The following is a 23,423-nucleotide window of genomic DNA, read 5'->3' as shown; positions in this document are numbered from 1 at the left end:
TCTTTTAGATTTCTGCTCTTCATTCACTGGGAGAGTAGCTAAAGTTCTTTGAAATGTGCCGTTACTTGGTATGTGGGTCTTAAGTCACTTTGAGTTCATTCTGTCTGCAACATAAATACAAATAATAAAAAATAGAGCATTTTAATTTTGTTCTTACGTGTTCTGGATTGTGTGAGGTACTAATATATTCTTTTCTTAAAATATCAGTAATGGATTGTTAGAAGATTTTTACGGGTGTTGCTGTTTGAAAAGGCTTCATCTAGCTTTGGTTTCTCTTCTTAATTAGGTGATGCACTTCTAAATGCACAGATTAACAGCTCTAAACCTGCAAAGGGGGAGTCATCAATTCCACAAGGTAAAAAGTTTTCATTACTGGGCATCGTAAGTGACTAGAGAAGTATTTTACAGAAGTGAAAGCAGCAACTGTCAGTGCAGGATTTTGAGCAGTTACTGATATGAAACTTAGCTATTCATCTGGCTCTTTTGGCTAGGCAAATGTTACACTTCTATGTTGCAGTTATTTCTTAAGAAGTTGAAAACAGTCTCGGTTACATGTGGAAATACAATTCAGTATCTAGAATTTTCAGACAGATTATCTATTATAAAAATTTTTATATACAGAACAGTAACATTTATTTTTAAGCTCTGCTGAAAAATTCTTTATGCTAGCTTTTCAAACTTACTCACTTATTTGTGTTAATGAATTATTTGCTCAAAGAAAACCATGGTGTAGATAACTGCAAAGAGCTCACAAGTCCTGATTATTGTTTACATTTGTTTCAGGTTATATACACAAGTTACTCAGTTCTTTACATACTCCTTTGACATGCATAGATACATTTGCTTTGAAAGTTCTTAAATATAAATGCATGTTTGTAAAAGAATATATTTGACATATGTCATACACATAACTTAAAATATTTGACTAGTGAATCTTAGCAGTTTTCTAATAACAGATACTGCTATAATAATGCTTGAAGTGAACTAGCTTGACAGAATGAAATCAAGATGGTTGTTTCTTACATACAGCCAACATTAGCTGTGTTGCTTTAATGAAAAGTAGCTAGTGTAAATAAGCAAGTCAACAAATAAGTTATTAAAAGCATGCCGATCCAGAAAGTGAATCCCTTTCTGCCTGTTTTTGAGAGTGTTACTTCACGTGCAAACTTCCTGTACCATGGCGCAGAAGAAGGGAGCTGTATTCTTGAGAGAAGCCTAATGGGAGGACAGGAAGAGATAATAAAGTTTCAGTAAGGAGAAATTCTGACTGGTCATGAGGAAAAAAGCCCTTCAGGAGATAGTTCAAAGCATCTCTGGGCAGTCAGCCTTTATGGTTTCCAGAACTTCAATAATGTAGTATAATTTTGAAGTTTGCTGTGCATTGAACAGAAGGTGGGACTAGGTGACTTTGAGAGATCCTTTTCAATCTTAAGTTTTCTGTGATTCAGTGAAAACTTGCTGGTCTTTTAGAAGTTAAAGTTTTTGACAGGAGAGTAGTATAATAAACAGAGAATAATCAAGCTCCTGCTTTAGAACCTCAGCTGCCTTTTTGCAAAGTTGCAGAAAGGTTTTTCTACCAGCTGCAGTTTGGTTTCTGTCTCTTCAGTGTTCTTTTGTTGCCTTTCCCTAAGACTTCATATTATGCTAGGAGGAAGTTAACTGATAAGAGCAATGCTAGTGCTGTAGAGAAAGAGCAGTGCTCTTTGTACAGCAGTGGTGACCTTACAGATGTCTGTGTTTGGAATTGATTTGTCTGAGAAAATCTAGGCATATCTCACCTAACTAATTCTGTGTCAGTGAGGCTGGCTCGAATTGGGCATGTTCATGCTGTCTGAGTTACAAGTTCATTTGAAAAATAAAATGTTTGATCTGTAGTTTTTGTTGGCATATGATACTGACTTGTGCATGAGGGTTTGGCTTACTGTTTAAGTGTTACACCTGTAATATGCAAATATTTCTTAACTGCTTGTAAAAGAGCAGGTTTTCTGGTTTTTCCACTGCATATATAAAAAGAGAAAGGGGATTTGATATACAAAGCACTTTGGGAAAGGTTTGTGATATATAGGAAGTGAGGCTGGGTGCACTAGCCCCTATATTTTATAGGGACATAAATTTTAAAAACTTCTATTATGATCTGCTGTACTTCTGACTTCTCAAAGTATACATTAAACTTGCGGTGGCTAGTAATTTCTCATCAGGGTAACATGTAACAGAGACTCTTGCAGTGTTGTGGTCTTTTACCTTAGTGTAACATAAAATATGTTACTTACAAATTGAGTGTTACTATGATTTTTATCTCTTACTGCGAGGGACTCTATGGTCAATGTGATAGCTATGCTCTTTGTAAATCCTGTGTAGTGTTTGGGAGGTATTTTCTAATACTTGGTAATTTTGTCTACATCCTGCTTGGAGAACTGCTGTATGCAGTTATGAAACAAAATATTCTCCATTTAGTTCATGGGCTTTTCCACAAGTCATCACCAAACTCTGTGAGAGAAATTAGCTGACAGTGTTGAAAGCACTTTCCGCATCCTTTTTTTATTCTAGAGGCACTGGTTCACCAATACATCAGCCCTATAAAGAAAAGGATGAGGAAGGAGAGTGCAGTTGGTGCTGGTTTTTCCTCACTCTTCAAGTTAGTAGGCAGATGGTGCATATCATCTGAACTGGAAAATCAGCTGAGACAGAGCAGCAGCCCTGTCTATATCACAGTGGTGTAGCAAAGCTGCTGTTCATTCGGTGGTTTTTTAAGTGAATGTGCATGTAAGTGATATTTTAATTCTTCATCCAGTTCTTCTTTTAAATAATCCTTTCATTGTTGTTTTATTTAAGTTTCTCCGGGATTGAGTGAAAGCCATACAGTAAATGGAGGAAGCTGGAATGAGAAGTCTGTAAAAATCTCCTCACAGATTGGTGTAGGGGAGGAGAAATGGACATCTGTTCCTTCAGCTGCAGCTGGGAAGAGGAAGACTGAGACATTGGCTTGGGGCCAAGATGCTGGAGATGCTAATGGGAGTGGAAAGGACTGGGGTGTAACCCTGGTGGGCAGGCCCTGGAAAGAGCGTTCTTTGTTCACTCCCATTGGTAAGCTATTTTCAAGAACTTGCTTCACATAAGCATTTTTACATAAATGTATTTTCTAGTAGTGGATCTCTGAAATATTTTTAGATTTATATATTTTAAAAAATCTTGATGTGGTCTAGTGAAATGTTAACTGAATTTCTGTTTACTGTAAGTTCTGATGGCTTAGCATCTATGTCTCTGTACAGTTATAACTGGGGTTTTTGAGTTTGTCTAACATAAAATCATTTCTGTGAAGGAATGCAGTGTTGTATATCACTCTCATAAAGTTCTGAAGATGATTACTAAGCCATTTTAAAGTGTAACTTCTTTTAAATAATGTCATAAACCCCAGGTTGTAAGTCTGTTCTGTTGGTCAAACATGATCAAATCAACTGTGTTCGGTTTTGGCAGGCATTTTTTAGGCCCCAGGCATAAAGATTGTTCAACATTTGTGACATTTAGTGTTACACTGTTTTTCTCATTAGAAACTGTTTTTTAGAATCCAGAACAATTTTCTGCCTCTGTCACTTGTGCTGCCCACAGTGATAATGGAGAAGAGATTTCATGATTTCTTTCTGGACAACAATCATCAACTTACTATTAAATGCTGTAACATGGCCCTTCCCACTGTTCAGTCTAAGTAATCCTCATCTCTTGTGGAAGGCAGTGTTCCTTTGTAGTCAGCAGTGTTACTTTAGTCTTGTCGTGTCTTAACCCCAGCCAGCAGCCAAGCCCCTTGCAGCCACTGGCTCACTCTCCCACCAGCAGGATGGGGGAGGCAATCAGAAGGATAAAAGCTGGAAAACTCATGGGTTGACATAAGGACAGTTTAATAGGGAAAGCAAAAGCCATGCCTGCAAGCAAAGCAAGGAAATAATTCTCTACTTCCCATGGGCAAGCAGGTGCTCAGCCGTCTCCAGGGGAGTAGGGCTCCATCACATGTAATGGTGACTTGTGAAAACAAAACACCATAACTCCAAATGTCCTTCCCTTCCTCCTTCTTCACCCACTTTATATACTGAGTATGATGCCACGTGGTAGGGAATATTCCTTTGGCCAGATGGGGTCAGCTGTCCAGTCTGTGTCTCTTTCCAACTTTTTGTTGGGAAGACAAGCCCCAGCTGCTTTGCTGCCATGGATACAAGAAGCGGAAAAGGCCTTGACTCTATGGGAGCACTACTCAGCAAAACCAAAAATATCCCTGTATTATCCACCCTGCTTTCAGCATAAATCCAAAACACAACCCTACCCCAGCCATAATCTGCACAAATCTAGACCTTGTTTTATTTCTCTGGCATATCTTGAAATGGAGTTCCTGAGGCTGGATCTGATATACCCTTGGAAGCTTTACTGTTGCCAAGTAGAAGCAAAGGGCTTTTTTCATGTTCTGGCTAGATGTGTTCTGCTATATATTCTAATAAGGCAGTTCTTAGTGACTGTGACCAGCTTTTTTTTTGGTTTTTTTACTGAGGATACATCATGTCTGACCAGGCTGCTTTGCTTCTCATAAAATTACTAATTTTGGGGGTGAAGGAGAGCAGTGAAAGTCTTTCATGATGACTTGACTGATGCTTTCAACACTGTCTCTCACAGTGTTGTTGTATCCAAACTAGAACAGTTGAAAAACTGGTCAGGCCAAAGGTAATGGTTAGTAAGTCCTACTCTCCCTGGAGGCTGGTAACAAGGGGATATCACAGGGCTGTACTTAGAACTGTCCTATTTATCATCTTTGTAAGTGACCTGGAGGAAGCAACCATGTCATTCACATCCCATTTCCAGATTACAGCAAACTTAAATGTGGAGGCAGGAATCAGTTGAAACAGTCTAGGTCAGGGATCCCATCCAGAAGGACCTAAACCTGATGGGAGTAATGGGCCAACAGGAACCCGAGGAAGTTCAGTGAGGACAAATGTCAAGTGCTGAATCTGGGTTGGAAGCAACCCTACCTGGATATTGACTGCCTGGATTGCAGCTTTGTGAGTAAGGAGTCTTAGTGGGCACCAAGTTGGACATGAGCCAGCCGTAGATCCTAGCTGCAAAGGACACCAATAGTATGCTGGGATGCATTAACACAGGAGTCAGTAAATTGTGGGGTAGTGACTATCTGCTTTTTGGACAACATCTGGAATACCTGTCCAGTTTTTAGCCCCTTCTCCCCCAATTAAGTAAATGTAATTCTAAATAAAAGCCGCTAGTAGTTTTTACTGGCTATTTCTGCGTATTTTCTGCCCTACATTGAACAGTCAAGTATGTCTTCATTTTTAAGCAGTATCTCCTATTTGCCAAAATTTGTTCTGAATTTTTGAATTCCGTTCTTTAACCTATATATATAATTTACTCCAAGATGTGTTCCATCTACGTGTACTTGTCAAAACTTAATGACTGCAGTAATGGGAGATATAATAGTACGGGGCTCAAAAAACAATTCACTTTTCTTTTGTGAGAAGTTTATATATAGAAAAGGCTGTAAAGGGAAGATGATCTTGGAAAGCTTGAAAATTGTTTCAGGCTATGTATTCATAAAGTCACATCTCTGTCAGCACTGATTAATGCCCTCAGTTGTGTGAAATGTCATCATGGCTGGTTTAGCCACTGTTTTTCTGATCTGATTCATAATTAAATAGCTAAATTTTCAACACTGCCAGCAGTGTGTGAAGTTCTTTTTATTTTTTTCCCTCCCCTTCCCCCACAGCTGCTTGGAATGTGGATGCAAGGATTAATACCTCTGAACAGAATTCTACTTCTTTCTCCTCATTTGGATTAACTCCTGGAGTTTCTGGTATGTGTGCCTTTCCAAAGGTTTTTTCCACTCTCTTCTATTCCACCAGGTGGAGTAGAGTTTGCAAAGTGTTACTAATATGCATTTTCTCACTTTTCTTTGAAAATAGTGCTGTAAAGAGGTGGAAGACACTTTAAAAGCTATTTGTTACACTGAAATTATGCAGTAAAGTAACTGTTTTAAGTTGATAATCAAAAACTAGAGCATTCACAGAATATTAGTTAGAAGGTTTGGAAGTAGAGGGGGTTGGAATGAGATGATCTTTAAGGTATGTTCTAACCCAAATCATTCTATGATTCAGTGATTTCTTATTTAGCTTTCCTGTTTGTGTGTTAAGTCTAAACAATGGGCATAAGAGATTGTTCAGCACTGCAATGTTTCAAGTTAGAGATCTGAAGATTTCTTTCTAGGAAAGCCCATTTATCCCAGTCTTCTGGGAGGTTTGTTTTTTGATGATTGAGTTTTTCCCTATCAAGGAACTGAATCACTACTTTGAAAATATGTTCCATAGGCAGGATTTGAAGTCTTGAGTCTTTTTTCTGTATGACAAATGGAAATGCTGAGCTCTGGGGTTTTCTTTTTTGAAGGGTGAAATTGCTAGAGTACAAACCTGGCTTCATAATAAATCCTGTGTGTTAAACAACTAACATAAGTCCTACAATGATTTATTATTCATTAAAAGGGTCATATGTCAGGTTTTCTGCTCTTGCTTGCTTACGCCATGAGCTTGGCATGTCAGTTTTCTTTTCCGAAGTAGCTGACCAAGTGCTTATGCACTTAGGCTGTATTTGCTTGTATTGCAGTTTACAGGCTTTTAACTGTTGAACTCAGGCTTAGTGTCCAGCATCTTAATTGGACAGAGAATTTTAATTAAAAAAAAACAAAAATCCCAAGCAGCCACCTGAATCCAAGTTCAGTCTCTAAACTAAAACTTAGGAAAGTTTATTAAATAAAGTAGAATGGCAGACTGAGCTAAGATTCAGCTGTAATGCCACCATTTCGACTTCAAGAGAAATATGAAAAAGTGAAGTGTATTGTTGTCTTTGATGCACCTTAGCCAACAACATTGTAATGCAAAGTGACTGCAAAAGAAATCAGAACATGTCCATGTTTCTGTCGTCTGAGGTATCTTTTGCAGAGGTGTATGTAAAATAGAGACCCAGAACTATTCAAACTGAATTTCAGAAGTCTTATCATATAGTAAAATATTAATTTATTTCATGCTTACAATTAAGCTTTTGTTTGGTTTACTTTTTTATGAAATGGTTTTGTTTGTTGTATATTTTTCTGAAAACAGTTATGTTAGATGTGTACCACCTTCTGCTATCATGATGGTATCGGCCTTACTGTTGTTCATCCTGCTGCTTTTATGTTCTTGAAAACTTTTGCTTTAAATGAGAATTGGATTCTTAGTAATGTATAATTTAATTGTTTGATCTGCAATGTAATTAAAGAGGTTTCTTTCAAGTGATCTTTTCTTTTAAATTTCTCCCTGTAAGAGATCTTATTGATACAGAGTAACAATTTTATTACCCATAAAATGTGTTTTTCAGTTTGAGGAGACTGCTTTTACTCACCTTTATCTCTTTCTATGTTCTTCTCATGACTTTATTTTGTCTTTCTTCTTCAGCTTCCTTGTTTTCTGAATATACCTCATGCACAAGAGCCTACTAGTTTTCCTGTCCTCTGCAGTCCTTAGAATCTGACATTTTTCTTTGAGCCTCTTGTCTTCCTTTCCTACTTTGATTGGATTTGTTTCCCCAAGAAAACTTCAGGAAGCTTGCCAACTTACAAGTACAATTTTATTTATTCCCTTTCAGGATCCAACAGTGAATCAGTTTCTCAGGCTGGTACTTCTGATTTTCAGTGGGATTTAAGTCATGCTCAACCCCCTGTTGATGATGAATGGTCTGGGTTAAGTATGTTCCTCTAAAATGTTCATTAACAAAATGTTGTTAATTACTATTGAAGTGTAGTTATTTATACTAGCTACTTGTATTAGGCAGTGGTGGGTATCTGAGAAAAAACCTGGAATGTTTGACTTCTGTAAAACTAACGGACAGTTCAAAGGAATTAGAAGTATTTTGACAAATTCTGATAGAAAATGGTTAAATTTTAGGAAAAATATTTGGATATTCAAACTCAGAAGTGAGAAAGCTCATGCATTTTAAGGTAATTCTGGCTTTTGCTGGAAAAATCTTTGTAATAAAACCGTCTTGCTGCAAGTGATGAGAAAAATCTACTGCAAGTCAGCAAAATATGTATTTAGTAAATTGAATTTGAGTCAGAGTTTGTTTCTACATGTTTGTACCTTACTGAAAAGTTAAGGTGACATCAGACTCTTGTATTTAATCTAACTTTTCTCATTTAGCAAATGAGGAATTGTAGGAAGTTCTTACATATCTAGGAAGCATGTACAGGATAGAAATAACTGAAATTGCTTGGGAGTTACAGTAAAGTTGGTGTTTACTCCCCACTTTCTCCTCCCTGTTTATAAAAATGTGTAGTGCATCTCATTAGGGCATTGACCTGAAAAATTGTTCCAGAAGTTGACAAAAGCAGCCATGCATGCTACCTTCTCTCTAAGAACCACTTCTTGCAGTTAAATGACTGCAAAAGTGGAAGAGATTGATGTAGGCCTTGACTTCACCACTGTTGGCATGACTGCTCTGATACCAGATAATTTTTAAACTTACCTTTTGTGTTTTTTCTGTTTAAGGATAAGGGAAGCACATTTCAGTTAACCATTTGAAAGTCATTGGTTTTACATTTTATCCAAAGCATAATTGATTCACATAACTGAGCGTAGAATGTTTACGGCTGTGGCATCTGTTAATAGAATTTCGTCATAGTTGTCAACTATGGTACACTAACAGAAGTGGGCAAATGCAAGTTTATCCAGTGAGATACACAGATACACCTTACTGCTTTTTCAGGATCAGGACAAGGAAATTAAGTGGATGTACAAATACTACTAAATTTTATTATTACTAAGAATAGATTTTTTTTTTTCTTAAGCAACTAATGAGAAGGCAGTAAATAAACTGAAAAGTGTTGAGTAATTTTTTTTTTTTTTTCAAATCACTAAATTTTAGCATCTGGAATAGTTGTAATTAAGATAATATTTTTATTAGGAAAGTTTCTAATTGTTCTAAATATTCCAACTAATCTTAAGATCTTAGTGTATTTTTGGCTTCATAATTTTTGCCAGTAAATTTAATTGGGTTTGTTACTGCTTTTTATTTTGACTTTATTTTCAGTTGTTTAAATTGAATCTCACCATAGTTGGCAGACCAAGTTTGGTTCTTCAGTTTGGTATAGACTGGGGATCGGGGGCGGGCGGGAGAAATATTTGTGATGTTAATATAAATGTGAAATGAAAATGCAATCTTTTACAACGTGTTCTCTTTTAAAATCAGCTTGTTGTAACTTTCTACTAAGAAAGTCTTAGGCTTAGTTATTCCTTTCAGATATTTTTAATTTTTATCTGACTCTAAGCCTGTCATTCCATCATAAATGAACAATAGTAAAATACAGTATGGACTTAAGAAAAAAAGATTATTAAAAAAATTAAAAATGCCAGTGTTATAGGATGACTCTTGAGTCAGTAAGATTTACAGTTTAAGATATATCACTTGTAATGGAATCTTACTAAGGTAAGATTGATCTGTGTTACAGTTCATCCTAATTTTTTCACAAACTAGGAAGAAAATCTAGAGAACAGTTTAAGATGGAGAGCAACTCTTAAATTTGTATCTCTTCACACAGTTTAGAAAAATATCTTGAAGCAATTGCATCTAGCTAGCTGCTGCCGTGATTAGGCTCCGTAAAATCACTGTCGTACTCATTACTTTACAAAGTCCTCCACTTATTGATGAAGTCTTTCTTCATCTTTTTTTTCCCAGAAGTACAGGAAATTAGTATTTATATCTTGAGATCAAGAAGTGGGTTATGCATCGGGGGTTTTTTACATTTTTAAATTGGAAAAGAGCACCTGTAGAGTAAGGCAATATTCCTGAAAAAACCTTTTAATCTTTGTAGATGGACTTTCTTCAGCTGATCCAAGCTCTGATTGGAATGCACCAGCAGAAGAGTGGGGAAACTGGGTAGATGAAGAAAAAATTGCTTCTGTTCCTCAGCGTGAAGAGAGATCTGATACTCAGAAGGTAAAAGGTGGTATTTTGTCCTTAGCTGCAAGACTTTGTCCTTACCACTGCCATTTGTTAAAGTAACTTAAAGGGTAATGATAAAGGTAATCTCTCATCGCTGTTACACTGATAAGAGTAGCACAATTGTTTGCTCTGTACACAGAGAAAGAAAACGCTGAATGTTACTGAGAAGAGAGAAGTCACTTAGCTCCATGTTAAACCTTTCTGTCTTGCCATAATTACAAGAATCACCTTGTCAGTATAGACTTAGAGGATTTAGATCTGTTTTTATAAATACTTCTTGACAGTATTTAATTCTCAGTATGAAAAACAGCATTTCCATTCCACTAGTGCCTGGTGCTCTGTTGCCTCTTCCATTCCCATCTCCTCTACTTGTATTACCAGATAGCATGTAAAGAATGTGGTCTTTCTAAAATGAACTGAACAGATAAGACTGTTCATTTACACTTGTATATGCAATTTCTTATAGCTATTAATTTGTTTAGTCTATAGAAGGTATGTTTCATTGTCATTTTAAATGCTAAATACCTTCTGTTCCTGTATGAAGATTTCAGATAATGAAAGAGAAAAAGCAGAGCAAATTCTTCAGAGTTCTACAGGTGGCAAATCCAAGAAAAAGAAGAAGAAAAAGAAGAAGCAGGGTGAAGAAGCTAACTCTCCTGCACAGGTAAAATCTGGATGGTTTAAAAGGCACTTGCAAGGAATTCATAAAATTGCCTTATCTTTGAATATTAGCATCTTGAACAAAAATTATTTTTGGGAAATTAATTTCTTTACAGATTTGGATTGTCTACTCTTGTTTCTCAAGAGTTAAATTCTTATTTTACTGGTATTTCCTTAATTTGTTGTCTTCACAAGTCGAACATGGGATAACTTGTGGTTTTGCTGGATTTATTATGAACAGCATGAAATACATGGAAAGTATGTATCCTGAATTATTTATTTTCTATCAAATCAGGATTCTGTACTGTAGGGATGCTTCCAGGAGGATCTCTGCTCTGCATGGGAATCCTTCTCCTCATGCCCTTTGAAAGACAGCTGTCTTGGTGAATATAGCTAGTTAGGAAAATGAAAGAAATTGAAGTTTTCTCTTAAGCTGTCTTCAAGTACAATTGTGTGAGAATATAATAGTTTTCTGAAGTACTGTTTTAATTTGATTTATGTGAAATAGTAAGTCCTAATCCTTCAAACTCAGTTGATGGGGCTACTCTGAGAGTCAGATTTCAATGAGGGAAAGAATATTTTCAAACTGAGGATGGTTGGAGTTTTCTGTGCTACTTGAATAGCTTTTGAAGAATTACATTGAAAAAGATTTGTAAAAATAGCAACAGCAGATTGCACTTCACATGGCAATTGAATCATGTTTGAATAGATGAAAACAAGTACTTTCCTAATGGGAGAAAGCTTTTAATAGCTGATGATTAGAATGCATCCTGCTTGTGCTTATAGTGACAGCCATTCATAGTTTACATTCTTTACAAAATAACCAATGTTCCGTGGAATCTGACTAGATGAATTGGGGAGGGAAAGCAAAAACTTCAGTCATACTTGCTTTGGATTTGCTTTTATGGTTATCACATTTTCAGTTTATTAAGAATTCTAAAACATTGAATTCCTGTTAGATGAAATTTTATTTTCAAATTGTCTGTTTGGAGGTGGAGCTTCTGCTGATTTCTCTTGTTTCTTTAGAGGCAAATTCAATCTGGGAACACTAGGGCTGCAGCTTTTTTGTAATTGAAATCCATTCTGCTCTCTGCTGTGACTCTTAAGTGTAAGTTAAGGTTAATAGGTTGTGGTTAACAGGTGTTTGTGAGTGTCCTACATGAATTTTAAGGTCAGTGAGGGCATTCTGAATTTCTTTTTCCATTGCTTGTGAGCTGTCTTTGAAATTATGTATGTCAAGTAGAGTCCTACTTCCTATATTAATGTAATCAGATTTGTTTATTCTAGTCATTGGTCTCCAACCGTTCCAATTTTGTTACTTTTTCTTTCAGTCCATCAGTCTGTGAAGTCATCAGTTTACACATAAGACTTTATCTGTATTAAATTTTTATGTAAAATTGGGAATTTTGCTTCCTAGGAGCTGACTGAACTGCTAATACATCACAGAAGTTACCCTTGTTATAACAGTTTAGTCATTTAACTTACCAGTGCTATTTCAAACTCATTTAAAATTTGTATATTTATCCTCTGAAAATGGAACATGTTCATTTAAACATCTTCATCTTTCTCATTGATTATACTTAAACGTTCACTCTCATTTGTTGACTTCAGTATTTGTCAAGGCAGTAGAAACTAACTGAGGACCTTGGAGTAAGCCAGTATGTGTTCCTTCCTGTCAAGAATCAACAGACTTGGGCTGTGACTACATTTTCATAAGATTCCAGTGGTAATAAGTGAAGGAACAATGTTTCCAGTTTAAACTCAGGGACCTCTTCACTACCACAGGATTCTTCTAGTGCCACAAACAAGTGTAACTACTCCAACTCTATATTTAAAATTAAAAGTTTCCACTATTATATGGTCTAAGGAGTAAAGGTTGAGACTCTTGGATACTTTGGATATATTTTCAGTTTCTCTACTGAGGTTTATTTTACAAGCATTATGGCAGACAAAACTGGGTTGCAAAAATATTAAAGCATAATAGTGATAGAAAACTATACAGGTTAATATACAGAGCTTGCATTTTAAAACTTGTAACAAAGCGCAGAATCGAGAGCAGTCAAGTGTCGTTGTGATACTTTTGCAAAGTGTTTAGAGTTAATTCAGTTTAAATTCATATTCTTATAATTTAACAGGAGTGTGAAGTGCAGTTCATTCTGAGATTGGGATTTTTGTTAGTAAATTACATGAAAAGTCCTGCTTTCTGGGCTTTATTGGGTTCTGTGGGTATTTTTTTGTTATGTTGTTCTATAAACTGTGAGTGTTAGCATAGGCTGGTATGAGCCCACTACTTCAGTTGTTCTTTATGATAGATTTTCTTAGTTATGGAAGCTGATTATGGCAACAAAATTCATTCACAGGGCAGAAGAGTCAGAACTTGACAGAGACTCTTCTTTTTTTTCCCCACTCCCCTTTTTGTAGGATGCTGAAGAACTGGATAGAGAAGCTGGAGAGGAATTTCAGGTGGATACCTCAAAAGTTCAACCACAGCAGGAAAGAGCTTTTTCTTTGAAGACCATAAGTACTAGTGAACCAGCTAAGGTAGGGATGCCAAATTTGATATATGTTACAATTTGATTTAGAAGTGCTCAAGTAGTTTGAAACATTAATTTGTGTAGATAATATTACGGTAAGAATACTCTTTCAGGCTGTATGTTTATGAATATAAAGGTAATTGAGCAGTTGAATTTTAGGTAGACGTCAGTTTCAAGTTTTAAAAAGTATGTCTACTCTGAAAAGCACTATCTTCCAAATCGGTAGCCAGTTTCTTTACTGGCAAGTTACTTTCTTGTTTGAATATTCAAGCAATGGTTTAAAACTTCGAAATGTAGAAACCTAAGAACTAACAGGTTTGAGCACAAGACTGGTAGCATATTCTGCTGTTATGTTGCAACAGAGTGAAGTGCTACTAAATATATTCTGAGTTAAATGCAGTCTGAAATTGATTTTTGATAGCTGTACTGAGCTTAATGACTGAATAAGAAAAGGTTTTATTTGAACCAATTCACAAACTGTTTGCTTCAGCTCACAGTTGAAACATATTCTACAAATTCTCTTTCAGTCTTTCTCCAAATTGCAGCTTTCTTAGGTACTGCTACCCTACAATGCATCACATTCTAGGAAGGTGTAGAATATTTAGTATTTCTAGTGGCTTTGATTTTTGTTTTTTATTTCCGTGAAGAGTGAACAATACTAGTGACACAGCAATTTGGTACCAGAGAGTATATGTCAGAATACTGAGTTTTAATTTTTAATTGCTGAGCATTAGTTTCATAAAAATACTGAGGTATTAAGAGTCAAATGAAAGCATTAGAATGAAATCTTTCACAAGAGGCTGCAGGTTGCCAAATAAAAAGTACAGAAGTGTGTTGGGAATGTCTTGAAAAGCTCATTCAGACATACTTAAGACTTGCTTTAAATGCCCTACATCAAAGTAGAGCTTTACTACAGGTTTTGCCTATAACTGATTAGTTTAGATCAGTTCAGCCTTTAATCAAAGTTGGCAACAGCTGCCCATTCTATCTGACTAGTGTATTGGTGGTTTTTGTGGTGGTTTTTTTGAAGCTGTATTTGAAAAGACATCTGCCTGTGTATGCAAGTGGCTTTATTCCTGGCAGTGTGAGGTTTTCTTAAAAAACTTAAAAGCAAATACGTTGTTTTATTTTAGAGGCTTTAGTTGAATATGTGTAGACAGAAAACTTGGATTGTGACATCAAGGTGGGGGTTTTTTGACTTCTAGAAAAAGGTGTAATGGTGCGTCCTAGAAGACTATAGCTTTTGCTGTTCGGAAATGTAAATTGATTTGAAAAATATTTGCAGTTAAATTTTTTTTTTCCCTCACAAGTTGCCAGCACTGCCAAAATACAAGCTCAGCTTCAGTAGAATTTGCTCAGTGCTTTACTGTTTATAGTCATACTCAACTTCCTAGGTGATTTGATGGCATCAGCATCTTATGTAGACCTACACTGCACCATTTTTGAGGGGCTTGAGGGTTTCTGTTACTCTTGAATCTTAAATTCAGTCTGTTTGTATACATGTCTATGTATAGCTGTGTAAGTGGTAACACACTTGTTTCTTGGTGAAACAAGACATATTCTGTTTTAAACTTGGTGTGGGGGGCAAAGGGCAAACAAAACTATTACTAACATTCTCTGGAACTGGAGTTGATAAAGGACAACTTGTGAATTGTTGTATCTGGCAGTGCAGATGGTCTGTCAGTCTTTATCAAATCTCCTTGACAACAGATTTGGCTTCATTGTAATTTCACGCATGCAAAGATGCCTTCGAATATTGTTTGACTTGGCTGTTGTAAAAAGTTTTAGAAACAGTCTGTGACTGATGTGTGAAATGGATGACTTGAGTTTCCAAGACAGGTAATCTAGTCTTAAGCAAATGCTCCAAAACATGAGAATGAAGTATAGGGAAAAATAAACTGAGTACGAACAAGTTATTATCAGTATATCCTCATAAATATCAGAAACAGCTCTAACCTTGTGTTTCACGTCACACTATCTGGTGATGATGTCTGCTACACATTGGCCTGCATTGAAACCTTTTGCATGTTATCAGCAGGCACGAGTTTTAAATGAAGAGAGATACTTGGAAAGAGAAGTAACAGTTTGACAAGTCACTACTTCATTACTGAATCATGGAATTATGTATATAACTTTATATTATGAAATAGGCTGTATTCATTGTTCCAGGCCTCCTTTCTGAATGAATTTGTTAGCAGAGAATATCCTAGCAAAGCGTAGTACCCAATTTTTAGTGTTTGACATCACTACCCGCTTTCCTGTATCCAAAATTTAGACAGAAGTATTTGGAAAAATGTCCAGATAGTGCTGTATGTATTTGTATCGTTACATTTGCAGTAATAGTGCATGCTGTAATGTGCAAGCTGCAACATGTTTCTTAGTGAACCTGAGACAGCTGACCTGTTAAAATCTTAATTGAGTTGCTTTACCTGCTGGTGAAGTGTGACTGTCCTAACAAAACTATGATACCAATAGTTAACCTGAATTGATTACCTTGCACTAGAAGCGTTATGTCCTCCTTTTATTTTAGAAATCACATTTCAGTTTGCCAGTTTCACTTACCTATGTAGCTGATGATTGCTAACTATTAGACAACACTGGAATCAGCTAAGCTTGGAATTCCTGTAAGATGGGAGTTCATTTTATCAGCATGGTTGATGTATAAAAAAATATTTGAGATTACTGATTTTTCAGTAGATTGAGAGAAATAACTGCAATTATAGATACTAAACTTGTTTCAGTTGATGTGTAAGGGCACAGCAAACTATTCATGAAAGGTTAGAGAACTGCTGTCCTTTAAATTCATGTGTTGGGTTTTTTCAATTAAAGCTGTTTAATTTCTTTCTTAGTATGATATGATTAAAGAAGAAATTTGTATCTTTTTGCTCTCTTGAATGTTCTGACTGAATTTTTGAGATGCTTACATTATAGTGATGGAAGCAGTACAAACTGGTGACTTGTACATCTGTATCCAGGGATGTAGACTTCACTATCTGGTTTTCATAGTTCCAGGTTCTTGGCTGTTGTGACACAACTGCAGCTATGATTTCTTAATAACATCTTTTAGTTTGGGGTTTATTGCTTGGCTGAGACACTGTGTTCTAATGCATTCATTTTTGAAGCCTTTTGTCATTTGGTGACTTGCTGCGGGATCTTAAGGTTTTTATGTTCTAACTTCCCTATTGGAATGTCAAAATGGTTTGTTTTCTGTTTTGCTGTAATTTTAATTACAGTAAGTGCTACTCACCAGCATCTCTATTGTGGGAACCTTCAAAATTGACTAGATAATTGAAAAATACTGCAAGTACCTTTTTACTTGGCAGTTATTTCTGCAGTAATTTCCATTGAAATACTTGCTGACTGCTCTCGCCAATATTTATTGTTCTACTATAAGCAGAGTGTTTTGAGCAGTTTCTAGGAATGACTGGAGATGCTTTTTGTTTGATTTGTTTGGATTTTGAGTTACCTGTTTGGTCCTGTGTAACTTGCCTGCTTGCCTTGCAACCAAATGCATATGTGTCACTGTTTTACATCTCTGTTGAATACTCTAGAATCTTTTTAGGGTCTTGGTGATTTATAGAGCGGTTTCTTTGCATGTGCTGTATTTTAAGAATTAATTTGTGTCATTTATCTTTGCTTGTATGCAATTAAAAATTTTGGCACTAGATGGCAGTCATAGTATTACAGGCTCAGTTTAAAATTTTTAAGGATTTTAATACTGGTTCAATTTTTCAATGCCGTCTTCTCAGCAGCTGCTAAGTATATTGCCAAAATAACACCATATAAGAGTTTTTACTTTTGTATTACTTAACAAAACTTTTGGAAACTTTTTTTTTTTGTTTCTCAAATAGTCTGAGGAGGCTCCTTCGCTTGCTGTTTCCACTGAGCCATCTGTAATTGTATCAGAAAGCAATTCTGACAAGATTGCTTCCCAAGTGCCACAGATGCTGCAAGAGACAGATGTTTCTAGTCCCAATATTAAGCAAAACAGTGTGCCTCCTCCACAGAGTAAGTATCTCTCAGTACAGTTTTATTTCTGTGAATTCAGGATGTACTTTTTCCCCATAGAGCATAGTCAGAATGCTTTGCCCTGGGGTTTGAGTTTGAAGTGCTATATCAGATACTTCTCTTACTTATACATCTTGCCATATTTTTAACTTCCTTAAAGTTAAAAGCACCTTGATATATTTATTTTCATTGTGAGGAAAAATTGGCTTCATATGCTTGGATCACTGAAAATGTCTGTTGGGCTTGTCCAGTCCTTAACAGACATTTGAATGTACTCATCACCATTGGGACTGGAGTTCCATGCTGTGACTAAGGAGTTCTGCCAACATTGTTTCAAAGGGCTGCTTGCAAGTCTTCAGTGGAGAGCAGATGGTTACTGACATTGCAGTTGACGGAATATTTAGCTACCAGAAGTTTGGGAAAAAATACAAAAAATTCTATTTTCAGCCCACTGAGGTCTTTTGATTTCTCAATTTAGCTCATTAGCATCTTTTTCCATATGCTTCCATGTAATCGTAGAGGAAAACAGTTGCTTATTTAGGAGTAGAAAGGTTTTGGGTGATGGACTCCTTTTTGTATTCTGCCGGCACATAGATCAGGCTTAACTGCTGCAGGTATATTGTTTTTTGAAAATATGCTGTGCCCAAAAACATCAAATGTACCCTCTGTTGCACTTGACAAAAGTGTTTGTACTCACAAGCATTTGAGTACTTGCAAAAGTACTCACACAGTAAAACAGGAAATTTAGAAGGGAAGTCAGGATATGAAAGACATTGCTTGAAAAAAAAAAAAAAGTTGTTTTAGTTCAGATTCTTTAACAAAATTAATAAATACTGACAATCTGTAATAAGCTGCTGGCTAAGTGTTGAAGTACTAAATGAGTTTTTAATGACTGCAGAAGAAAACATGATGACTTTATAAAGTCTCATTCAGCTGCATTAATTGGCTTCTTGGTTTTGAATACATGAAACAATGGAATCTTTCAAGGCAATGCATCAACTTACGACTTTTTGTTCTGGTTCTAAAATATGAAATCTTTTGTGATTGATTCATGCCTCAGCAATTGAAAGAACATCTCTTAGGTTCAGTATATACAATACTTTGCGTGTTCTATCACTTCGGGCAGCCAGCCTGTTTTAAGGCAGTCTGTTTTATTAAGAACATAGTGCTTCTCTATTGGATTATGGATTCCATGTAACCACATCTTTACATAGTTCATTACTTTTAAAAATATTCTTCTGACATGTCACGTATGTAGTGGTTAATAACTGTAATCTGGTAAAAGTGAGCATTTAATGTCAATTGTGTATGTGTACATTTTTTCTAGTAGGCCAGAAAATAACAATGACTCTAGAATAAATAGTAACATTTGCAAAATGAATGACCTTTGATGTGTATCACTCTTTGTGTTTGTGGGGTGAAAAAGTAGGATGAAATTGGCAAGTGTTGGTTTTAGAGGCATTTCAAATTAAATTATTTGGGAGAAGCAGGTGAATAGAACTTCTCCTTGATTATTCTGAATCACTTCGTAATAATACAGCGTGTATTATCCAGGATTTTTAAAGTAAATTCTGTGTAAATGTTCTCAGTCCTAACACTATAATTATTTTTGGTTTTTAGCAAAGTCTGAAGAAAGCTGGGAATCCCCCAAACAAGTTAAAAAGAAGAAAAAAGCAAGAAGGGAAACGTGAATTTCCTGAGATGGACATGTGTTGCTGAATATTGTCATGAAGATTATGCTGTTTATGCAATAATTTGTGAACATGTACAGAATTTTATATAAATTTCAAACAATTTTTAAAAACAGAACTGCTGTGAACACAAACATCTTTAAAAAGGAATCAAATGAAAGTAACTTTATGATATAGCAAACTGAACATGCTACATTTGAAAGACATTCTGAAGAGTCTGTTTTTCCAACTTTTGGAGAGAGATCTTAATTTAAAAAAAACTGGTTTTACAACACAGTGCCCTGTTTACAACAGATTATACTCTCATCTACAGCTGCAGATAAAAGATTAATTTCAAGGAAGGGTTTTCTGTAAAAATAATCGTCTGTACAATAGTGGGTGTTTCTTGCCTCTCTTATGAGTGATGCATTAGAAGCACAGAATGTCAACCATTTGAATTTGTTTCATGCCTAAATCAAAGTGCTTTGATTAAATACATAATCTGCCATATCTTTACAGTAAATTGGTTAGCAAATCTGCTAGCTATTGCAGGAATCACAAGTGCAAATCATTAACCATTTGTACAGTCAGACCTTCACGGTTTATTATATGAAGTTAACACAATAAAACTGCTTTAGGTTAAAAGTTTGAGAATGTGATTTGAGACTTGAGTATGGTTCATGAAGTTATTTTTTATAATGTCTATTACCTTACTTGAATTATTGAAGATAACAGTATATTTTTAAGAATGCAGTAATGTGCATAAAATTGGTTTGCTTCTTCATTCCCTACGGTTCTTGGTTGATTCAGAATCCTATCTAAAACCTGTATTCTTTCAACTTTTAAACTCATGGAATGAACTAAAATTAAACATTTCCTTCCCCTAACACTTGTTAACTTGCCATACCCAATTCTGTTGTCTGTATTACTAAAACTCTGAACAAAGCAAAGTGATTTTTTCACTCATAAATTATTTGGATTTCAGAGATATGTTGGAGAACTGGAGTAGCTTCAGACAGCTTTAATTGACATTGTCAAAAACAGTTATCAGGAACACATTTTTTTACTGCCTTAACCTGTAGTATGTCGAATGTGTCTAGACTTCTGGACAGGAGTTAGTGTTTTTATATTAAAAAAAAAAAATTATGCAAGTAAAGCAGTTGTAAAATAAAGACCATTTCCCACTTGAAACTGTTAATTGAAATGGCATTGAAGATGTGTTGTCATTTTCAGGCACTGTAATGACGTGGTATTGAACTGGAGATGTGTTTGTGTCTGTAAGGTACATGCTCAGCCATGTACACTGTAAATAGCCTTTATGAAAATTGGTTTGATAAGGATGGTAATTAACATCACCTGGTAAGTTCAGTTAAAGAGTCAGGATTCTTTTCAAATGATTGACTTCCGGTTTTGTGGCACAAACAGAATTGTTAACAGCTATAACCCGTGGTACTCATCAACAATCATGCTCTTACTGTACTCAACTGCAGTTGGACACTATTGCAAAGCAAGAGCAGATAATGCAGCAAGCTGGGTTTAATTGTACTGAAAATGCACCTGCTAATGGAGAGCTTTCCTAATAAATGGATACTAACTTGCACAGGTATTAACTCCTGTATATCAGGAATGTGACACTCTAAATTGATTTGTTAAAATAAATTGAGCATATTGACAGTATTGATTTATTTACTGGGAGGGAGTAATGTTTCAGAGTGATATTTGTCATGATTCATGTAAAATAAATTTAGAACTGAACTACAGCTTTTCAATGAGTATCTGGAGGTAAACATGGAAAATAGGATATTATGAAATCATGCAGAGTCCTTTGCATGTAAATAATATTATAATTTTACTTGTCTTCATTGTAAAGGTTGAAAAATAACCTTTGAATTCAGGTTTTTAATGTATGTCCGAAATCTGTTTTCAACCTGTGTGTTATGCTAAGAGCCTCTTCATAGAAAATACAAAGATTTTATGTAATGAAAGAGACTGCCCCCAAGGACTTTCACTGCATAAATTCTTTTTTTTTCCTCTTAAAAATGAAATTGGTGATATTTCTGGGTTAGTCAAATAGCTTGTCATTCTGGAAAAAGAAACAAACTAGCTAAAACGTAGGAACCCTGCTAACTAACTGCTACTGGGAAGCAGGGTCATATTAAATACATAGCCTTCCTTTCAAAATGTTGTTACCTATTTAGCAGCACCTCTTACTGTTTTCTTCATGTGCAGTTTCAATGTCTTAGAAAGCAAAACTTGCTTTATTTGACATTCATTAAAGAGGTAGTAACTATATCATATTGTCTATAAATAGAAACTTGGTTATCTATGTACTGTCATGTTTCTATGATTCAAGCAGTGGTTAGTCTTAATGATACACTGAATCCAGGCTTTGGTACTTGGATAGAGCAAAAAACACCATTTAAAGAAACTTAAATCATTTTTTTTCTTTTTTCTTTGGGTTTTTTTTCTGTTGTTGTTGAATGCATGGAATGGTTTCATAAATCCAATATGTTGTTTTTTTCTAAATACTCTGGAATTATTTGTATGTGTAATTTAAACTTGTGATGATGTGTAATTGGATAGTCATGGCATATTTTTATTTCTTTTGTGGGGAGGGAAAGGTGTACAGAATTCATGTGTGCTTGTTACAAAGGTAACTGTGCATTGGTTTGGAGGGGGGTGAAAACTGTATTTCTGATGCCCTTTTAAAAGTCTAAAGAAAAAAGTGCAAGTGAAGAGCACTACCTTTAATATTTACTAAGAAAGAATGTACATATTAAAAGCATTTCAAAATTTATAGAAATATTGCTAGTACTGTTGTGTTGTAACTGAATTGTATCTCATTTGAAACTGCCCTATTAATAGTTCCTAGCCATGGGATTTTCCTGCGAATGAGGCTTTTGAAAAGTGCACACATCAGAGTACATGGTTTAAGCAGATTTTCGTCTGTTATTAATCATAGTTGTGCCTTTAACTAAACTAGGTTGCCAGTCAAGATATCAGCTGTTAAAAATTGCAGGTCTCTCACAGACACTTGTACCTGTGAGTCTTCTCAGTGTTCAGTGTGACCACTGATTAAAAATGAGCAGTTCTGTTTTTTCAGGCCAGTACTGAAAGATTTCTTCATTGTTCTGCTGTAGCTGGAAGGGAAAAAATCCTGAAAATTTAATTGCTTCTTAAAATATTCTGCTAAAAATATTTTACTGGTGTGACTGATAGTTCTTAACTTGAAGGTAATGTGGCAACACAATGGATTTTGCTCGCTGCGGGACTAACAGAGCTGCTGTTAGTTTGGATGGACGTTGGGAGCAAGGTGGGATGATTTCTGTTTTTTCATGGGTGGGGGGTGGGAATTACTGAATTACTAAAACTGACCTCTGTAGTGGGTCCCTTCAGTTGAGGGAACTGTTGAACTTCTGCTCTTTTGAATTTCTGGCTGTTTGTACCAAGCTGAAGGTTTCTGGTTCGCTGAAGACTGGCTTCTTAACTGAGACTGTGTTGTCCTTAATGTTGGTGTATTCTGAAAAGTGCATTTAAAACTCTTAACATGAAGCTCATGGTTTCAGGATTTCATACAATACTCTTGAAAAAAACATGCTTAGGAACATCTGCAGCTAAAACCAAACACATTTTTTGCCTTATTTGTAGCATTAAGTGATCCCTTAACTTGGCTCAGTATTTTAATGCAGTTCATAACTTCCATTTCCTTGGCCAACCTTACCTATGTAGCTAACAAATAAAGTCATGCCTTTAGCTATGTCTGCAAACAAAGCTTGGGATGGGAGAGAATTCGTCTCTATTGTGATTCTGTAACTTGGACTCACTCTCAGGCAGCCAGGCTTTAATATGTCTTTTGAAGAGGCATGGCACCCAGGAGACCAGTGCCAAGTAGGAGCTGTATCGACTGCTGTCCCTCTGCTGCTGAGGGGCTGCACATGTATCTAAGGACATGTGCAAGCTCTGCTTCTGCTTTCAGAAGTCTTCAAGGCACTGTGAAAGATCGGTAACCTCACGTTTTCACCTGTTCACAGAGGCTGCTAGTAAATGTGTAAAATACCTGCAGCCATGGCTGAAATTACTGCAGTGTTAAGTTTTTTTGAGAAGGGACAGATTCCAGGGAAAGCTTCCATGGAGGGTAAAGAACCTAAGGCGTGCTGGGACTTTTTCAAGAATGCTCTTCTGAAAGCACAAAATCAGTTCCTCCTCTTTAGAGATAAGGGATGTAGGAGGAGCAAGAGCCCCCTTGGCTTAACTGCAAGCTTCTGAGTCTGCTCAAAAGCAAAGCATACCAGAGATGGAAATGTGGATAAATACTCACTGAGAACTATGTGGACATTGCCAGGGTGTGCAAAAATGCAGTTAGAAAAGAAAAAGCTCAAATTGTGTCAAAAAATAGAAGATAGGGTTCTTTAGGTGCAGAAACAAGCAGAAACAGAAGGCAAATACTGTCCTGTTGATAAACAGGACAGGAGAATTAGTCACTGGCAATGCTGAAAAGGCAGAGGTTCTCAACACTTCCTTCACCTCTGTCTGCACC

At 35.9% G+C, this 23,423-nt stretch overlaps 1 protein-coding gene across 1 annotated transcript in view; it reads left to right on the top strand.

Moving 5' to 3' along the window:
* MTDH (metadherin) overlaps positions 1-21,689 on the top strand; it is a 30,158-nt gene extending 8,469 nt beyond the window's left edge. Inside the window, exons 5-13 of the mRNA XM_017730290.1 lie at positions 287-355; positions 2,833-3,084; positions 5,756-5,842; positions 7,663-7,761; positions 9,884-10,008; positions 10,559-10,678; positions 13,096-13,215; positions 17,060-17,216; positions 18,837-21,689. Of these exons, the coding sequence (XP_017585779.1) occupies positions 287-355; positions 2,833-3,084; positions 5,756-5,842; positions 7,663-7,761; positions 9,884-10,008; positions 10,559-10,678; positions 13,096-13,215; positions 17,060-17,216; positions 18,837-18,907 (1,100 nt within the window). The 3' untranslated portion in view covers positions 18,908-21,689. The remainder of the gene's footprint in view (positions 1-286; positions 356-2,832; positions 3,085-5,755; positions 5,843-7,662; positions 7,762-9,883; positions 10,009-10,558; positions 10,679-13,095; positions 13,216-17,059; positions 17,217-18,836) is intronic.
* The last annotated feature ends 1,734 nt before the right edge of the window (positions 21,690-23,423 follow it).

This window comes from Corvus brachyrhynchos, unplaced genomic scaffold, assembly GCF_000691975.1.
Source record: "Corvus brachyrhynchos isolate BGI_N302 unplaced genomic scaffold, ASM69197v1 scaffold302, whole genome shotgun sequence".
NCBI classification, from domain to species: domain Eukaryota; kingdom Metazoa; phylum Chordata; class Aves; order Passeriformes; family Corvidae; genus Corvus; species Corvus brachyrhynchos.
Note: the sequence above shows the minus strand (reverse complement) of the source record. Positions and strands in the feature narration are given on the sequence as shown.